The sequence below is a fragment of the Daucus carota genome, chromosome 7 (genome assembly GCF_001625215.2).
Source record: "Daucus carota subsp. sativus chromosome 7, DH1 v3.0, whole genome shotgun sequence".
In the NCBI taxonomy this organism is placed as follows: Eukaryota; Viridiplantae; Streptophyta; class Magnoliopsida; order Apiales; family Apiaceae; genus Daucus; species Daucus carota.
In genome coordinates this window covers 7331800-7351176 of record NC_030387.2, presented here as the reverse complement: position 1 = coordinate 7351176, position 19377 = coordinate 7331800, and the positions used below count along the sequence as shown (strand labels likewise).

The following is a 19377-nucleotide window of genomic DNA, read 5'->3' as shown; positions in this document are numbered from 1 at the left end:
AAAAATGAATATTTTTAGCCAATAGTATTGACGAATTGATATGACAGATGGAATTGGAAAAGAAACAAAAACAAGCTTGTGTTTATAAACAATTATAAACTAGCGTAAAAGCCCGTGCAAAGCACGGGCCTCTATTTAAACTCATGATTTTCATGACATCAAAAACTTTACAAGTATGTATGAAAATATGATTGAAAGATTGCTGAAATGTATATAGTTGGTCTAATTTTTTTATTAAAAACATATCAAAATCGAGCTATGATATATGTGGTTTAATGAAAGTGAACGTATCCCGTAAAAAGAACTTTTGACTACAAAGACATAAAGACATGTTATTAGTACAAGTTTGTCGTCCGAGCCGATGTAACTAAAATTGCTTCTATTAGAAAAGAAATAAAAACTGCTGGCAAAGAGGCCTTTTGTGTTGAAATGAAATGCTACAGTACTCCTAGAAATAAACTAAGGCAATTCTCATAGTATGATTGAAAACATAAGGGGATTAAATACAATTGCCCTAACTTGACATGGCACATCACTTAAGAGATCCACTGTCACTTCACTTAAGTGGAACAACTAAGCAAAGATCATCTTTTAGGAGCTGCTTCCATCCAAGATAATGGTGCAGAAGTGTAGGCCTGGTTGTCTCAAATGCAAAGAAACTCAAAACCGAAAAGCAAGCACTGCTGTAACAAAATCTATGATTCAACATGGCATTATAAGAATCTTGTATTCCAGTTCTTCAAATACTAAAAAGTTAAAAAATTTCCAAGTTTTTCAGCTCATGTGATTTCCACTAATGCCAAAAGCTACACCTGCCACATCTAATCTAATATAATAAAAACAAAATTTGCAGGCATCTGAAAGGATGAATTATGTAACATGTACTACCTTTTAATAAGATCTGAAACTTCTAAGACTCAGGACTCGGCTTCAGAAGCAGGCCATGATCCGACATTGTAAAAAACCTTTGTAAGCCCCTTTTTAGTCCGGAGTTGTGAAACCTGAACACAAGGGAGAGAACACTAAGCAAAGCAATAAACTTATACGTATCACATTTGGCCTGAAACACCCCAGCATATAAGAATCTGTATGCTTTGGTCTCCACATCCGCCTTGTCGACCGCAATCGGCGATATAACCCTCATGCGGATGTGTAATACAGATAGGGAGAGAGCATGGCGCTGATTGTAAGTTTATATGTGTCAGGGCCCAATCTAGCAGAGGCAATCCAGTACAAAACATAAAATGGCAAATCAAAGAGCAGACTGAATACCTGCACATATTCTTTGAGATTACAATCTTGTACCAAATGGTACACCTTATAAAAAAAAGCAGTTAAGCATAAATATTATTATAGATAATCCCAGAAAACATTTGTGGGGATGAATATTATAAATAACTTGTCCATAGCTTTTATTTTTCTACACCTAAGCTTTACATTTAGAAGGATACATATGACTCGTTCTACTGGCGCTTTAGCTGCTCTGGATCCTTAAACTGACTTGGCATTCATCCTTTCTGTACATTGTAACAAAAGGCACCTATAGCAAGAATATGTAATTTCAACATGAAGGCCAAGACACAACTCGAGATCATTATAGAAGACATCACTTACAACCAATTTCTGGATATGAATAAATCCAAGAATCTCATCACATCTTCCTTGACTATTGACAGCTCAAGGATTTCAACAATTCTTCCAAACAAATGTATCATCTTTCTAGCTCATTGCAAATCCAAGACTCTCTTCATCTATACTCATTACTCGATTCATCTGTTGGGGGCGGGCCAGTACTATGTTCGAAGATCTATTAGGCATGGAACAGTTATTACCAAAACAAAAGTTGGCAGACATGCCAAGTACGGACAAATATCCAATTCACTCTTTACCTGCCACCTTTCTGGAAAACCTGTGTTACGAATCAAGTCACCCTTCTCAGTCATATACTTTTCTGCGAGAATATTTGGATCAAATCCACCGCAAAGCCTTCTTTCCTTTCTTCTGCCAGAGTCATCATGATATGCACGGCGCTTCAATAAATCATCCACATTTCCAAATATATCATGAGCTTCCTGTAATGCAGATGAAGAGACTCCTTGTGCCTGCCTAGGCTTTTGCTTATTTACACCCCTCCTGAATGATGGCTAGTTATGTAAGTAATAACTTACGAAAACATCTGCAAAGAGAAAGTTCCGATGAATTAAATGCTTACCTCATAGGAGCACCATGCTCCGTCCAAATCTTCCTCAGCAATGAAATCACCCAAATCGTCCTCATCCCCAAGTTCATTGTCTTCTTCTAGTTGCTCCACTTCTGCAATGTCTTCGAGTTCTGTTCCTACAATTTTTCAAACATATACATTACCAAAATGGTCAATAACGTACAATCACCATTTTGAAATTGTGCTCACAAAGTTTTACCCTCATCATCCCCAAATAAGCTGTGTTGGATCAAATCCCTCCCAGATCTATGAAACTCATTGCCACCAGAAAGTCCAGAATGATGATCCCTTTGATCTTATTTCAAACGCTTGAACTTTTTACTCTCCTGCTAAATCAAAACATGAATTTCAAGGACCATAACTACTATGGGCACATAATTAGAAGCACGAAGTGATTAGCCAACAGAAATGCAATATTTTTCGGGGGCTCAAAATAAAATTCACTGACATTTTCTTCCACCTCCTTTTCTTTTGCATTTCCTCATCACTGTCACCGCCATCTTCTTGTTCTTCATCCTCCACTATCACTCAACCAAGCAGTTAATCAACAATATTAATAAAACAGCTCCATGACTCCTGAAATCTTAATAACATACAAGTAAGACCCAAACATGCAGTAATTATATAATAGAAAACACGCCTCTAAAAAAGAGGAAAATCTAAAAGTAACCTCCCCCATCCTAGTAGCCAGTTATTAATTAACACAATGTCACAATTTAAAGAAAAAAAGAACCTGTATAAGCATAATAGATATATAGGAACTGCAATAGTCGGAAGAAGCATAACAGATATACAGGAACTGCAATGAGATTCAACTGGTGCCAGGAAAGAAAACCAGGAAGTGTAATATTAATATTTGATGCCTTCAGAGCTAGAGGGTAATCGAGTGGTCCACAAGATTGGCAAACATAAACCCCATCCTTGAATTCAAATCTTGTCACACATGATCTGCAAGCAATATACTACCAACCCTGGCCTGAATTTATGCTTGTTATTGTCGCCTTCAAGGTGACAACAGGAACCTGCGAGAGTTGCAATTTTATAGTGCATTAATCAAAATTATGAACCAATCTAGTCTGGAAGAAAGTCGACAATTAAGAAAATTGAATGTATTTGGAAGTGTACCAATCACTCATAAGATTAGTCGCTCATCAAATTTAGAAAGCATAATACCACCTAGGGACATCGATGAACACCTTGGTAAATCAGTAAACACCAAAGTATATATTAGAGCAACCAAAGTTATTCGAAGACATTTATATTAGCTCAAGAAAGGGAGCTGCCGACAGAGGAGGAGGCTGATGCCTACAAAACATGCAAAACACAGAAGCAAAGCGGAGATATACGCCAAATTAGTTTAGTTCTATTCTATAAATATTAATAAGACCTTAAATTTATAGTAAATACTAATCTTTTTCGTCTTACAGTTCCATGCAATTTTTAGTTCAGCAATGTCAAAAGTTAAGAACTTGCGATCCATCCATGTAAACCAGTGGACCAGATAAACCCACTTTGATATCTACACGTAGGGATGGCAGAAAAGACCGATCCGAACGGATACCCGACCGTTTCGACCCGAATGGATTTTACCGAACCCGATATTTTGGATTTGGATTTGGATTTGGATTTGATTTTTAGACCCGAACGAGTTTGGATTTGGATTTGGATATTAGGTATTCCGTATCGAAACCCGACCCGAAATCCAAATCCGATCCGAACCCGATCCAAACCCGAAACCCGAAAAAAAATCCGAATAATATATATTATATTATATATATTATATATATTATTTATAATTTTTGACCATAAATATTATTCAATATATTATATATTATATTACTCAATATTATTAAGTAGTTTAGGTGTCATTCATTAGTCACGTGTAATCGTGCAAATTGCTATCGAATTGTTCAAAGCGTTAAAGCTAAGTGAGCCTCACTAGTCACTGCCTCAGCCTCACAGTCATGAATCCCTAATCGCCGCCTCTCCGCTTCATCTTTCAAATCGCCGCTCTGGAACCCCACTGCCGCTGCTTCTCCAAGTCCGAGTCTGAGATCCGCCTCCAACTACAGAACCCTAGATCTGGTGATTCAACTTTATTCGCCGCTTCATCTTTCAAATCGCCGCTCTGGATTTGGTAATTCATTCGGGTTTGGATAAAACCCGAACCCGGTCCGAAATCCGTTGGATCGGGTTCGGTTTTGGTTTTTCAAATCCGTTCGGGTTCGGTTCGGGTTCGGGTTTGATGAAAATTTTCGGGTTCGGGTTCGGATATCACAGATATCCGAACCGATCCGACCCGTTGCCATCCCTATCTACACGGCTTAGTTCAATTTCTGTCAAATTTAATACCTGAAACAGAACCCTGTACTTTTATGGATGATTTCTAAAATTATCAACCTAGCCTCAAATATATGTCGGCATCAACTTTGACATAGAACTCAGAATCATAAAGTGCATAGGCAGCTTTAAAGAAGGTTAGCCTGATATAAACGCACAAGTTTGCATGAGTATCAGATTACGTATCCACATCACCGAAATGAAACTAATGTAAGGATTAATTTATATGGGAGCTTACTATACTCATCTTTGATAACCAAGAGCATGAAGTCATCAAATTTTGTCACCTCCTTCACGAGTTCTGACACTTTTGCTTTATCTCCTATTCTGCCGATAATAAATTTGATGACCAAGCCAGTGGCTTCTTCAAAGCTGCCAAATCAATTTATAGAAGATGATCATCAAACATACAGTAGTGTAAAAAAGAGTGTGCAGAAGAAAAATAAATGTTGATTCTTAGTTGCCTTGAGAGGGAGTAAAGAGAAAGCTAAGAGATAAAAATCAATACTCTATGCTTTAATGATCAAATATATGTGGGGCTTATAAATTATAATGCGCTTGTATTTAATGATCAGATATCACTTAATAATGGAACAAAACATAGTTCACTAACAAACATTATACAAAATAAAAAAAGATGCATATAGGTACTAAAATGCTATGTGAATTCCGAAAAACAAAAAACTATTAAATAAAAGTGAGACTTATGAAGTTTGACAAATATGCCTGTTGAATTTTACTAAGCATGATATAAACATAGGCAGCTTCCCAGGGGCGGAAGGAGTGTAGGGTTTGGAGGGGTAGTTGCCCCTCCTTACTTGCAATTGTCTTTTAACATGTCCTTTGTTTTATGAAATTTCAGGATCTTGCTCCTTGTAAAAAATAGTATTAATAATATATGCGATGCACGTTAAAACCAATTACACTCGACCACTGTTAGGCACACGCTAGCTAATTTCTAATTAAATAAAACGAACTGAGGCATAGAATTGGGAATAAATATAATTCAATTATTCCGATGAAGTTTCAAGGCTCAGCCTAGAGATGGTGAAGCAAGTCAAGTGTTAGAGATTCATAGTATTATTTCAATACATGTCTGCTTGTATAACTCAATCGCCCCCTCTACTAATAAGACACACACACACTTAATGTTAGAGACTTATTGAACTTATTTCAAAACACGTCCTCTTGTATAATTCTATCGCCTCGTCTTCTAAATAGCATATATAAATATATATTCTGTGTTAGAGACTTGTTCAATTTATTATGTATTAACTATTAAGTAACCTTTTTGATTTTAAGACAATTTTTCCTATTTACATTATGCCCCTCCTTTCATCAAATCCTCCTTCCGCCACTGCAGCTTCCAGAAGCCAGGGAGATGGTTTATCCTGGAAGTAAAGATCAAAGGACCCAAAGAGTACAAGTTCATGTTCTTTTGGCTCTTTGCTACTTTGGCTATCATATGAAAATATGCAATCCTTTGTAGGTGTATCTAATGCAAGAATAAGTTGTTATTTCTGTCCTTCATTTCTCAAGTCTATCACTCTAGTCATTAAAACAGATATACCACTTGATAATATGTTCTCATTGTGCTTAATATAATTCTATTGACTTATATGTTATAGTTATTCAAAACCAAATTCCAATATATTGGAGATAGATAACCTATGAACATACCTCTTCCGTAGTGGGGTGCGGATTCTTTTAAAACATAATTGGTTCACCAACCACCACATGTATTGGTTTGCGGAAAGGTAGATGAGATCTGAAACAATGAAGTAAGAAAGTTAGCAACAGCTACACACAAGTAAGAGAACAAGTTGAGGAAAAAGGGAAAGAATGCACTGTGTGATCCTGCGTATATGTATAGATAAGGTCTTAAGAATGCATAAATGAGGCCAGCATCAAAAAAATAAAGAACTATTCATAATTTAGAATAAGCAACTTGATACTTGATGAATTCTTTTACCAAATGCACTACATCTATCAAATGTGACGATGCCTTGTTATAGTGATATTAATTTCTGGTGAAAAGGATGCGAAAAAAGAGAATAACATCACCAGATATAATGCAAATTAAATCTTACAAAATTAATGGATTTTTTGAACCATAAGCCCTAAACATACCCACAAATTCCCCGGAAGATAGGCGCAACCCTTGCTCTACCAATTTGCAGGAACAAATTGCCATGAGGCTTCCACCATTTATTGACTTCAGTCTGAAGCAATTTGCGATACATAAATTAGCAGCGATGAATGTAGAACTGAATAGGAAGGTGAACACCATATAACAGATGTCTCTTTGACAATCATGAACAATTAAAATTATAATCATGAACAATTAAAATTTAATAGTGCTGAGATGAGAAGACAGGATAAAAATGTGGAGGTCATGAATAAGCTCCTATGTTGAAGCAGAATAGAATTAATGTATACCTGACCAAAGTTAAAAACTGGCACTGTATCACATCCCTTCTCCATAGCTATGCGAACAAATCCTCGTCTTTGACCTGAGAAAAGCAACCTACAATTTGAAAAATATTGAGTGTCACTGTAAAAAAATATGCCCGCCACATTTTTCCGAGGAACCATCCATTGTGAAGGTGTGCCTCCTAAACCCAATTAATATAATGAAACCCTTTCTCTAAAACCCAAACCAAGAGAAAAACCCAGCGGAGGAGAGGCAACCCGGCACCAAACAAATCGGAGGCAAAGAGAGAACTGTGCTAAATGAAAGAGCCGGTAGAAAATACATACATGGAGAAACTGCTGCTACAAATCAAGGAGAAAATGAAGAGACGATGGTATCATAGAAATTGTGTGTAAAATCGAGGGTATGTATGTCCTTTCACATGTATTTTCTATGCTCTTTTCGCCCTTGGTCCTCTTTTAATATATAGAAGTAGACAAGTGTGCATATTTGTTTGTGAGTCGAGCGAAAGTCGGTCGGAAACATATGAGAATTGTTGGTGAATAGTGTAGGTATGTGTGGATGATTACTATGAGAGTGATACTGATCTCAACGTAATTTATAAGATAAATTATATTTTATGAATAGTGATTGGTTTGAGTTAAAATTGTATACTATTTGTTTAAGGACAAATCAACTCTGTTCGAACTGGATAAAATTTGTAATACAAATTACATTTTACGAATGATGATGGTTTGAGTTAAAATTATATATAAATTGTTTGTGGAAAACTCGAATCTATTTGAACTCAGTTTGAGTTTAGCTCGTCTTAAATTTTTCATGAGCAAACTCATGTTTAGCTCGGTTATTAACAATTGATCTTGAACATCACTTTTTGTTTGTCGAATTGGCTCATTTCATAAAAATGTTAGACTCGACTCGGAGAAAACTCGACTCTATTCATTTGTAACTCTATGTTAGGTAGTATAATGTCACTCTTTATATTTATTTGGCTTGAATTAACGTTAATTTTATATTTCTTTAAGATATTTAATTTTTATATTGTAAAATATACTTCGTCCGTCCTTATTTATCTGTCAACTTTTAACATTTTCACGCATATTAAGAAAATTTAAGTTTGATAAGAAACTTTCATCAATACACTTATTTAATGCCTTAATTGTAGGAAAATACTAGTGGGATTACTCCATTATCCAATACAAATTTGATGAATTAGTGAATAATAGTCATGATATTTATAGCTAGAAGAACAAAGTCAAAGACTCTTTCAGGTTATTAAATGAAAATTTTTGCTTTGGTTATATAAATGGACAGATAAATAGGGACAAGTTTTTACTTTCAAAGTGGACAGATAAATAGGGACGGAGGGAGTACTATATTAAATATATTTGCATGTTATTATAAAAAACACAAATCAATTTTAATCAATAAAGGTACTGAATAGAGATTAATCGATGATAAGCGCGCCTCTCCCTGCATCACACCCTCTTACTTATCGATAAGCCTATCCTAGACCATGTTTTCTAGGGTCCTGCCCTGAGGATACCCAGAGACGTACCCTTACCTTTTTGAAGGAGCTTGTCTCTCTCTTCATCTTGTTAATCTTATGTACTGAAGGTCCTGGTAATGGGGACTGGGCTATTTGTAGATAAACAAATTCTCCTGTAACAGCAAGCTATATAACTATTGATCATCCATTTTTAGCACAAAACATGTACATGCATATCCAATATGTAAAGAGGAACCAAACCATTATTTAGTGTAGAACGGTGTCTATAAAGTAATGTATATTGAATTCTGAAGAAGCTGATCAGACAACTCAAAGTAGATAAAAAATCGGCAATGATGCACTGTCACCTCTGTTGGCCTTTTAGTATTGTAAACCCTGAATTCTGGTGGCCTAATGAAGCTTGCAACCTTTTATAGGTATCCTGAAAGTGCCATATTAAAACAAGGTTTATGATGTGACGAATAAATTGTTAGTGCAGAGGTTTAGCTGATTTCTTCAGTGTTTTGTGAACGTGAGATATCAGAAGTAGACAGAATTTAGCGGATCACCTTGAGCTAAACAAGCGCTTTGTTTCCTGGACTCATTGAAATATGAACAAATGGTTCCCAGTACCGCTCCTTTGTCCAGCGTGCCTGTGACACGAGACTATTAGCTTCACAAACTTATTTCTAACAGATGACAATGTATGCTCTAACTCTATATATACCTCGGTACTGCTTGTTGTTTATCACAAGAGTTGGCACGCTTGTTATGCTACCACGGGAGCCATTTCCAGTCTGGTGCGAGTATTGCAGAGCACTGTCAGTTTCCTAATGGCATTACAAAAGGGGGGAGGGGGTATATCTTTCATACTAGACAAACCTGTGCTGCTTGTTCAGCCTTTAGAATGGGGTTGTCCATGTCAGCTGTAGGATCTCCAATACACTTGTCTATTTGCTTTACATCCATGCCTAGATATGTTAAACAGATCTATCATGATCGTATAAAGACTATAAACACATTATTCGTTTAACTACACCCGAATCCATAAGAATCAAGAATCTGTATACTACTGTATATCTAACTCGTTACTAAGATATCTACACCCAAAAATAAGAATCTGTATAGTAGTGGTACTATATATCTATGTTATAGAGGAAGCATTTAGTGATTATATATGAGTACATGTGATTGAAAAGTGACTAGCAGCAGTAAGAGCAACTGGAAAAGGTTTGCAGAAGCCAGTGATTTTACTATGGCTACAAAGAAGAGAATTTTGGTAACAGCATATTAGCCTTACAGATGCAGCAAATACCAAAATTATTTTAAGATGATGAATCAGGGACTAACCAAGTGAGTGCATAACTTGATCTGCGCATTCTTTTGTGTACTTCTTATCTTTCATTGGGCAGCGGAAAGCAAATTCTGCCACATAGTCCCACCAAAGCCACGATCTTCCGCTTTCATTAGCCACTTTGTAAACACAAGCCTGGAGTAAATTTTGAACAATCACATCTTTGCCCTCATATCCTTTATAGAAGTCCTGATCTGGATCTGGAGCACAGTACCTCCCATGATTGATGCACTGAGACTTGCACTGTGTGCTCAAAACAAATGCTGCTGGGCAATACCAGGTCATGTAGTGTGGTGTGAACTTGGTGTACCCTTTTCGTTCAAGTTTCTGGGCCACTTTCTTGAACTTCTTCACAAACTTTATCTGGCTTTCACACTTGCCGCACTCATAATTGCTATTCATCCAGAACTCATACTCGACACGCTCATCTGGATGTGTCATAGCTTCCTTCCAACTGAGATTTATGGTAACAACGCCTCCCTCAGATAGAGCTTCCTTGATGCTATCTCCTAAATATTTGCTAATTAATGCTGATGGAATAGTGATGTTCTGCAAATAATCTGCATCTGAACTTTCTTCCTCAGGGGATGCCATGAGGATTAAAGGTTCGACTATATCATCTGCAACAAGAATAGCTGCTGCTCCAGCATTCTGTGCATTCCAGGCCTTCAGGCTGAGGTAACAATCTGGAATATTCATTAATAAAAATGTAAATAAAGACGGAATTTTGCTCAGCGCCTTTATTACTGATCAGTTTTCTGTTGTACAAAATATATCACTATTACAACACCAGTCAAGTTCAAGACAAGCTATTATAGTTAGTGTCTGGTCCTGCCAAGCATGATTGTTACAGCAAATATCAGCTGTTTTTTATAGTGGAAAGACATGAAGCCTAAATTTCTTATGTGCGTGCAGGGGGCCATGATCCCATCCGCTAGAAGTGAGTCGTATATCTAAGTATTTAGACATTAAGAATTGAGGTGCACAAGCTAGAATAGAGTTGAATTATTTACCCCCGCGATCAGCAAGAAGAAAGACAGGAAGACCAGCAGCAGACTCAGATTTGAAAGAGATAATATGGTCGAAGCTCTTGCAAGCCTTTTGATTTGCTGGAGGGAAAATGACAGCACCAACAAGTGATCCTCCTCCAGAAGCAGGGACACCAAAGTTTCCAATTGCACACTCATAAGTATCTCTTAAGTTGTCTGGTGAAGTCAGTTCTAAGCTGTTGCTCTCCACCACAAAACTACCCATGCAACACACATGCATTGCAGACCAAATAACAAAACATGCTAAAACTCCTAGCTTTTCCCACATCTTCTATTCCTATTCTTGGATCTAGAATGTCTGTCAAGTAATTGGACAAGACAGGGCAGTTTTTATAGCTGATGAAGCAAGACAAAATTACAAGTTTGAGTCTTTGTTATTGCCAATTTTTCTTGTCTCTTTCTGTTTGCTTCCTACCATGTCCCAGTTGTTATATTACAAACTGTTAGCTAAAGATAGAACAGTATAACTTCAAAAATCAGGGCGGCAATTTGAATAATCCATCTCCAATCCAATCGAATTCGTCTGATTAAAAATTAAGTTCTAAGTTCTAAAATCAATTTTGAGTGGGAGCTTGCATTTACTTTAATAATAATTAATATGAAAAGAGTTTAATTTAGTATATGATTTAACACGAATCGATTTTAATCCCTAGTTTGGAACTAAAATTTGAAAATTTTGTGCAACTTTCCGACACCTGAGAGTGTTTTTAGTTCCAAACTAGGGATTCCGAGCTTTCCAAATTGTCTTATAGACAGTGGCAATTTCTGCACATCTTTCACGATCACGGTTGCTAAGAGCTTTTGTAGCCATGTGTAAAAATAATCTTCAAAGTTACGCGTAACATTGTTCTAAATATACCACAGTCGCAGCTTAAATATGAAAATTCCTACATATCCCATTAAACAACAGAATAAAAGCCACGTGTACCACAAATTTCATAAGTAATATTCAAAATATTAGATTTGTGACAAATGACCCGAAATATCACTTACTAACGGTAAATAGCATTTTGATTTTTGAATTAAAACACCACATCGTCGTGTTATGTTTAGGTCTGAAAATCACTACAAAACATTTCTCTATATTGAGAATCTCAATTTGTTTTCATAATCTATTAGCAACAAGGATAAAGTTAAAAATGTAGAAACAAGGTGAAGAAGGTTAGAAATGAATATTTAACTATTAAAATTAAAATGAAAATAATCAGTCATGATCTGTTTATGAAAAATGAAATATGGATCTTAAATATTTAGGACCCATGCACCGCAAGTCTGCAACTAGGGATGGCATCGGGTTGGATCGGTTCGGATATATGAGATATCCAAATCCAAATCCAATCGGGTTTCACATATCAAATCCAAATCCAAATCCACGGGTTTCGGATCAGGTTTGTTCGGGTTTATCCAAAACTTGAATCTCGAAATTTATATAGTATTGTAAAAATATTATTTTTGATTTTTTCGCCCTTAAATTTCATTATATTTCAAACTAAACTACTTTAATAATAAATTATTACACATTAATAAAATCTTGAACCGTATTTAACAATTTCTAAATCCAAATCCAAATCCAAAATATCGGGTTCGGTAAAATCCATTCGGATCGAAACGGTCGGATATCCATTCGGATCGGTTTTTTTTGCCATCCCTTACTGCAACACACAAGTAAATGCAACATGCTAGAAATCCTCTATTATTGGATCAAGATAGTTCACACTTCACAACCCTTCTTTTTCTTGGTAGATGTTTTGCCGAGTCATTAGACGGGAAGAGTGATTATAGTTCACAAATCTTCTTTTTCTGTAGTATCTATCCCTCTGTTGAACAATATAATTGAAGGAATCATCACTGGAGTCCGGAACTCTGGAAGTGTTATTAAGTTTCACTTCTAAATTACAAACCCAAAACACAAGATTTCTAAAATTTCATGAAATGCATGTAGTCATTACCATATATAAGTCAAATACTATGTGAAGCTCCATTCCCTATCAAGAACTACAACTTTTTAATGGGATGTTGCCACATGATTCACATACCAATAAATCATGAAAACTCCAAACCCACACACTCAATCACCCCTTTAAGTCTTTAACTAATATCCTTCTAGCACCGATCCACCACAAGTGTGTAGTGTAAATCCCAGGTTTAACACTGCATCACTTCTCATGGAAATGGGAGCCGGAGATATCAACTCCCTATCTATATACAAATCACAGTACATATAGAAGCACAAAGGAATAAAAAATCTCCAAATGAGTAACAAGCTTCAAGTGACATCTAACCATTCAATAGGCAGAAGTGATTATCTATTCTTGTTTATCCTCCTCAACGTCAAGTGCCATTACATGATCCGTCGAGGAAGATCCCTTCAGATCCTTTCTTTCAAGTTTGCTTGTCATTTCTCCAGTCACCTTTACACCACTAGTGAGCGATATTGCTTCCTCATCAAAGTCATCACCCGTCTCCTCCGAGTACGCGTATCTAAAGATCAGTCATGGATCAAATATTAGAAGCTACTAGTAGTAAATTGCACTTGTGATTAAATGCAAAATTAAAGTTTCAATATACAGCAACAAAAGGATGAAGACAGTTGCACTGTGTACTAAAAATGAGTATGAATTTTAGTATGGTTCTCGGCTGAAATGAGGGCTATGTCTTTTAAAATGAAGATTTAAGTACAAATAAAAGAAAAGAAATTGGCTTCTAAAGAAAAGGAGCGGCTACACCCAATGTATGGAGTGCCCACCATGTCAGTAAAGCCACTCCAGGGGTGCACCTACTCGATAAGGAAATCTGCAGATTAGAACTGAAGTACATCTACAAGACATTGTAACCAACTTGATAGCCTTCAATACTATAGAAATTTGAAATGCCCAAGATTAGATTTATATTATTTATGGTGTCTTCAAGGTCCGTAATTCCCAAGAGTTTCTGTGCTTCACAAACCCTTCTAAACTACCAAATCAACCACATGAAGTGAATGGTGTCTAATTATGAGACATACCTTGTTGGGTTGCGTGAAGGAGCCCATAGGATGCATATCACAACCAAGAGAGAGAAGGCAAGTAGAGTCCAAATACTTGGAATAATCCAGGCATACTGCCATAGCTCATTATATTTGTCACTAGCATTGAAGTATAGCTGGGCAAAAGGAACCATAATAGCACAAATGAACAGAATCAGTACAAACAGAGACAAAGATCAAATGTATATGTAAACATTCAGAGTGCTCAGAGGATGAATATACACACACCATAACATGACATTTTAGTTGCCACAAGGTAGAACATAATGTGTTGCAGTGTTGAATATCGTGAGAACAGGGAAAGATATTGACATACCTCATAGCCTATCCAAGCAATAGATAGAAGCACAAAAACTGCAAGGTAATTAGTAAATTTTCGATAAAGCTCGAGTTTAGCCATGCTTCTACGAATCTGTACTCAAATAGAAAGGGCACAAAATTAGAAAAGAGTATAGAAGTCTTTTGAGTGCATAATGTAATGTACACTAGTGACCAAGTGAGTTATTGATAAAAATGAGTATAAAATCATAGCTTTATTATATTGGGCTAAGTAAGGCATGGGAAACATCATTTTTATATTCATTCTTACTAGTGCTCTGAAAACAAAATAAGATTGTTGATGGGAGTCCTAAATGCTGGTTTATAAAAACTCTTCAAAAACACAGAACAAAGGACATGCGTATAGTACAAAATGCAAAAGGAGCACATCATAATGTTAACCAAGGAACTAGAAATTGAAATAGTATTTAATATTAATGTTCAGAGGGCTGATTGTAAATACTTTTGGCAGCTTATTTATGTTTTTGGTTTTATTATCTTACTTGCTGTTAATAACAAATAGATGGAACTATTCATTCCTGTCCTTCCTATTCAGATTTCTGGTTCTATCTTAAACAAGTTAAGATCCTACTTTTCTTCACAAGAGGGGCTAAGTTACTCCCGACTCCTCAAAATTTGGGGCCATACTTGGGTCGAGCAGGACACTAATTTATTTCAGATACTCTAACTAAAATGTTGATACTTTCCACATTGCAATTGAAATACCACAGATGAATTTGACATCGTATGTACAAAGAAAAAGGAAGGGAAAATGAAAGGAAAAAAGAAAAGAAAGAGAGAAGATGCCTAACTTAGTAATTTGAGAAGCCATGTACAATATCATGTTTCATTTGAGTTTTTTGTGAATTTTTGCTACAAAATCTTATCGAATACTGACGAGGAACAAAAGTAAAACAAACGAAACACTTTTTATTTGAGTAGAAAGTTAAACCATATTCGATGCATGGAATTTAGCTTTAGCATATGTTTTTATATGTTTTAGATGCGGGGCTAGTAGCTCAACAGATACGTAGCAGTTTAATTTTATAAGCCCGATGATTTACAAGTCCTGGTCCATTAGGTTATATAATTACAGTTACTTATTCCTATAAAGTGATTTTATTCCCACATTATCTTAGAGTTGGATTTGATAAAGTAGTTTTCAAATCAATAATGAATGAGTCTATTATTGGAATTCGATCCATAATTTATTCTCCTTGCTGTGGTGGAGAATCCTTAGGATAGTGGATTTTTATCTCGTAATTCAATCTTTTCCAAATCTGTCATACATCAAATATACTTGTTTACTAATAAATAATGCAGGTGTCCCTTGTCCCGAAATAGAGCAGTATCCTTGTCTACTCAAGTTTCAAAAATCCAAGTCTAACACTAGGATGGCATATGTAGCATACCACAGTCTGAGTAAAGGGTTGATTCATATTAATTGGTGAACACAGTACAAACTTGATAAATTAAATTTGATAAAGTAAGATTCTCGGTCAATTTAATTATTTCTTAACCCCAACATAGATACAGTGTATTTTTAACGTAAATAACATGATAATCTTTATAATGAAGAAAATTCTCCAGTATCAAGGCAATTCATTTATAGAGGTTTAACTGTCTTAATTAAAAAAAAATTCAAAGGATCATTCAAGCTTCTACCAGCTCATAGGTTATCTCCAGTTATTTAATCCCTTTATTTATGTACTGACATTACTTTTACCATCTCATGTCTCTAGCTAACTCTTTATGTACATCAACCCTTAGATTATACACGGGTTAATTAACTAGTAGCTCATTTCTTTCGCTCCAATATATCTAGCGGGTCACTGATTATTTTCAGTCTCTATTGTAACAATCATTTTAAACGAGATTGCACTCCGTTAGGTTTTATAAAAGTTATAAACTGAAAAAGCTGATTTGCGAAATAATGAATTTTGCTGAGTACACATTCCAACTCAGTCTCATATATATGTTCATTTCATCGAGTTTTAGGGTTCTTCATACAATCGTACCTGTTCCCTTTTTCAATCGATTTATACCCTTTTTCTACTAATTTCGTCAATTAAGAGCAGATGTACAATCCCGACAAGTTAATTGATTACCTATGAGTAGCATGTCAGGGCTATGAATTTCCTTTCAGAGTCTCACCATCATAGTTTTATTTTATTGCAAAAATTGTACCTTTTAACACCCCTTCCTCAAGCATAGTGAACTTTGATTGTTAATCAAACAGGATAACTGTTTTATTTTGTGTGAGATATTATTCATTTTTTGTTTGCATAAGATTGAAATGCCGGGTTTATATGTATATGTATTTATGTTTGTTTGTTTGTTAGCTTTTAATTTGTTAATTGATTGTACAATGTCACGTGTACAAGTTCACATCTCCCTCTCAAGTCCACATAATATAATGTAACAGAAAATGTTTATTCTAAAGTCTAACATTTGTAAAACTTAGCCCAGTGTAAATTTTTTGAGATGGGTGCTTCAATAGAGACCAAAATATAAACAGTGGACCACTTATATATTAGAGCAAAGCAAGTGAGCGATTTGATAATTAACTTGATTATACACCACAAGATGATAATATAATAATAACCATACTAAACGAGTAAAAAGTTTATCAGGAAACAAAACACAAGCCAGCATGTAGCCCTGCAATAACTACAGTAACAGAAAGATTGTGCTATATGAAGACATGAAATGTTTTAAATGGACAACATCCAGAACCATACTGATAGCTGCTCACAAGCTTACTGCTTAGATGAAGTCAGCTTTGTTAATAAATACACATCTAATTCTGCTTTCCAATTTCGTTCTTAAATTCAGAAAAAGAATATTCACATTTTAATAAGCAGATTATACATGCTGGCCAGTGTAACACAAATTGTATATAATAAATAAAATCATCAAAAGATAAAGTAAAAAATCATGTGTTTAGCTGCTATGGGAGCAGACTCTTTAACTTGGAGAGATTATTGGCCTATAAAAGACTTCAATCTATTGTATAATTGTATCATTATCTAGTAGCACGCAAAGGAGGTTAATGGAACAAAGTGATTACCTGGAGTTTCTCTAATGTCCTGGACAATGATGAGAATATCCACAAAATAAACCAAGCATCCAAAAAAGCAACAGGAAGCACCAAATATTGCATACTTCTACTTGAAAAGTCATTAACAGTCCCAAGGTGCTGAACAAGATCAAGTGCCTCCAGGGCAACAAAATAGATCAAACCAAGAATTAGCACTTTGGAGGTTACCCCACCAAGTGTAGGCCTTACAACACCATAGCCCATCGAGACAACCAAAAGAAGCAAGCGAGAAAGAGTCTTCTTGACAGCAGTTATAGTTACTGCCCACAATGTAATGCCCACTGGCCTAATTCCAGTAGCATTAAGATTAGCATACTCAAAATACCAAAGAGCCGTTTCGCACATTCCAAGAGCAATCACTATAGTAATGTGATAATGCAGCTGTATTATATCCTTCCAGAACTTGACAAATCTTAAGAACCAAACTAGCCCAAGAACCAGATATGCTAAAGATGCAATTCCATAAAAAGTCATCAAAGGTGCCATCTTCCCAGGCAAGTAACCTTGTGGGTTCCTCCAAACTGTTCTTCCTTTGATCACTGTCCCCTTCAGCTGTGGATCACAAAACATAAAATAAAGATAGTACATCCCAGTACTATTTATTTCAACCGATACAGTACCCATTTTAGCTTCTTGTTTGTTTGCTTCAAAAAACGTCTGAATTCGCCGTGGCCACTCAGGGTTATCCGAGTGTTTGTGAATAATAATCTCACCCACAGTGCACGACCCATCCTGGGAAAGTTGTGGGGTGCAACATATTGAACTAGAATTCAAGAAAGCCCCTCCAATCCTTTCTCTATCTTTCACCTCAAATACAATTGCTTCGATTAAACCAGTCCTACTTTGCATCGGGTTCTGCTTCTCAGCAGATTCAGCTGTCCTCTGGAAGGACACAGTTTCAAACCTGCACATAAACCACAAAAACTGACACATCTATAAATTTCACAGGTCCCCAAAAATTAACAAACATCGTAAACCCTATACCAATGAAAAAGCCTCTAGCTTTACTTAATTTATGCAGGAACCTAGAGTAACTAAAGATTAATTTAACAAAATAAACACAACCCATCACACAAAACTTAATAATCAACTAAAATTAAACACTACCAAGATAGTCAGCAAAAACCCAAATCAAGATTAACTAACTAAAACCAATAAATAGCAAATTAGTAAAGATTAGTACAAAGAATGAAAAGGGTACCTGATAAAAGAATCACCACTGTGGGGATTGTTATTATTATCATTAGTGTTAATTGGGTGAGGTTTAGAAGCATAGAGTCCCTCACTGCCTCCATGGAAGAAGAAGGCATCAGACTGAGGAATAAAGGGTTGGGTGTCATAGTAGTGTATAGAAGCAGAAACTAGGTTGTTTGAACATAAAATTATCATCAAAATATACATACACATATACAAATTCATATTCCCCGACCATACTAATCTCTCCTCTTTCATCTTCTTGCTCAACGGGGTCAAGTGCTGGGAGAACTGCTCTGCCTACTACTACTTGCTTCCTTCTGACATTAGTCGAACGACACCGTTTGGTTCATGCTTTTATATTGTTTCAGTCCTAATTTCATAATTTTCCAAAAACAAAAGTTATACATTTATATGATTTTATTTATTATATCTATTCTATTATATATAGAAATATTATTTTGTAGGCCGGTCTAATTTTATCCAATAAATATTCTTTGCATCAAAGATAGTTAAGGCAGCTAGAAAGTATAGTTAATTATGATTTACAGACAAAGTGATGAACTAAATAATCAATTATTTCAATCTAGTCCATCAATTTGTGAATGAACTAATATTTTTTTTTAGATATTTCAATCAATAATAAGCTTTTTTTTCTTTTGAAAAGGGATATTCTTATCCGATAATCTCAATATTGATGAATGAATTGATAAATCATCAAAGTTTATCGAGTTGTCAAAAAGGAAATTTAAAATTGATGAAAAAGCTAAGAGATCATCAAAATCTATCTAGCTGTCAAAAAGAGAACTTATATCAGTATTATATAAAATGTTTTGGGTCAAATATATGTATG

General features: G+C 35.5%; 3 protein-coding genes and 1 long non-coding RNA gene across 17 annotated transcripts; 1 reads left to right on the top strand and 3 right to left on the bottom strand.

The window, feature by feature from the left end:
- Positions 1–288: 288 nt before the first annotated feature.
- Positions 289–7437, bottom strand: LOC135147824 (transcription elongation factor SPT6 homolog). 13 transcript variants are annotated; one of them, XR_010285660.1, is made up of 11 exons: positions 7001–7355; positions 6692–6783; positions 6242–6329; positions 3347–4933; positions 2670–3243; positions 2421–2547; positions 2213–2337; positions 1890–2133; positions 1615–1807; positions 1438–1540; positions 289–1272 (listed from the first exon to the last, which is right to left on the bottom strand). XR_010285660.1 is itself a non-coding variant. In XM_064081480.1 (9 exons), exons 7-9 carry the CDS (start codon positions 2287–2289, stop codon positions 1748–1750), a joined length of 381 nt encoding a protein of 126 aa, XP_063937550.1. In that variant the 5' UTR covers positions 2290–2337; positions 2421–2547; positions 2670–3243; positions 3347–4933; positions 6242–6329; positions 6692–6783; positions 7001–7315; the 3' UTR covers positions 289–1747. The 13 variants fall into 13 exon arrangements, 1 of the variants encoding a protein (XP_063937550.1); XR_010285659.1 differs by having other exon boundaries at positions 289–1807; positions 7001–7088; positions 7322–7437; XR_010285653.1 differs by having other exon boundaries at positions 289–1807; positions 3347–3397; positions 4800–4933; positions 7001–7376.
- Positions 7438–8792: 1355 nt separating this feature from the next.
- LOC108194566 (vacuolar-sorting receptor 1) lies at positions 8793–11171 on the bottom strand. 2 transcript variants are annotated; one of them, XM_017361526.2, is made up of 6 exons: positions 10852–11171; positions 9835–10524; positions 9367–9455; positions 9212–9281; positions 9054–9137; positions 8793–8926 (listed from the first exon to the last, which is right to left on the bottom strand). In XM_017361526.2, exons 1-6 carry the CDS (start codon positions 11153–11155, stop codon positions 8916–8918), a joined length of 1248 nt encoding a protein of 415 aa, XP_017217015.1. In that variant the 5' UTR covers positions 11156–11171; the 3' UTR covers positions 8793–8915. The 2 variants fall into 2 exon arrangements, with proteins under 2 accessions (XP_017217015.1, XP_063937549.1); XM_064081479.1 differs by lacking the exon at positions 8793–8926 and having other exon boundaries at positions 9018–9137.
- LOC135147825 (uncharacterized) lies at positions 10164–11254 on the top strand. The gene is made up of 3 exons (XR_010285663.1): positions 10164–10304; positions 10423–10516; positions 10754–11254. It is a non-coding gene; the product is annotated as an uncharacterized LOC135147825 (long non-coding RNA).
- Positions 11255–12810: 1556 nt separating this feature from the next.
- On the bottom strand, positions 12811–18857 carry LOC108196598 (uncharacterized). The gene is made up of 5 exons (XM_017363950.2): positions 18532–18857; positions 17301–18234; positions 14229–14324; positions 13892–14028; positions 12811–13368 (listed from the first exon to the last, which is right to left on the bottom strand). The coding sequence occupies exons 1-5, from the start codon at positions 18780–18782 to the stop codon at positions 13194–13196; spliced, it is 1593 nt and encodes a 530-aa protein (XP_017219439.1). The 5' UTR covers positions 18783–18857; the 3' UTR covers positions 12811–13193.
- Between the last annotated feature and the right edge of the window lie 520 nt (positions 18858–19377).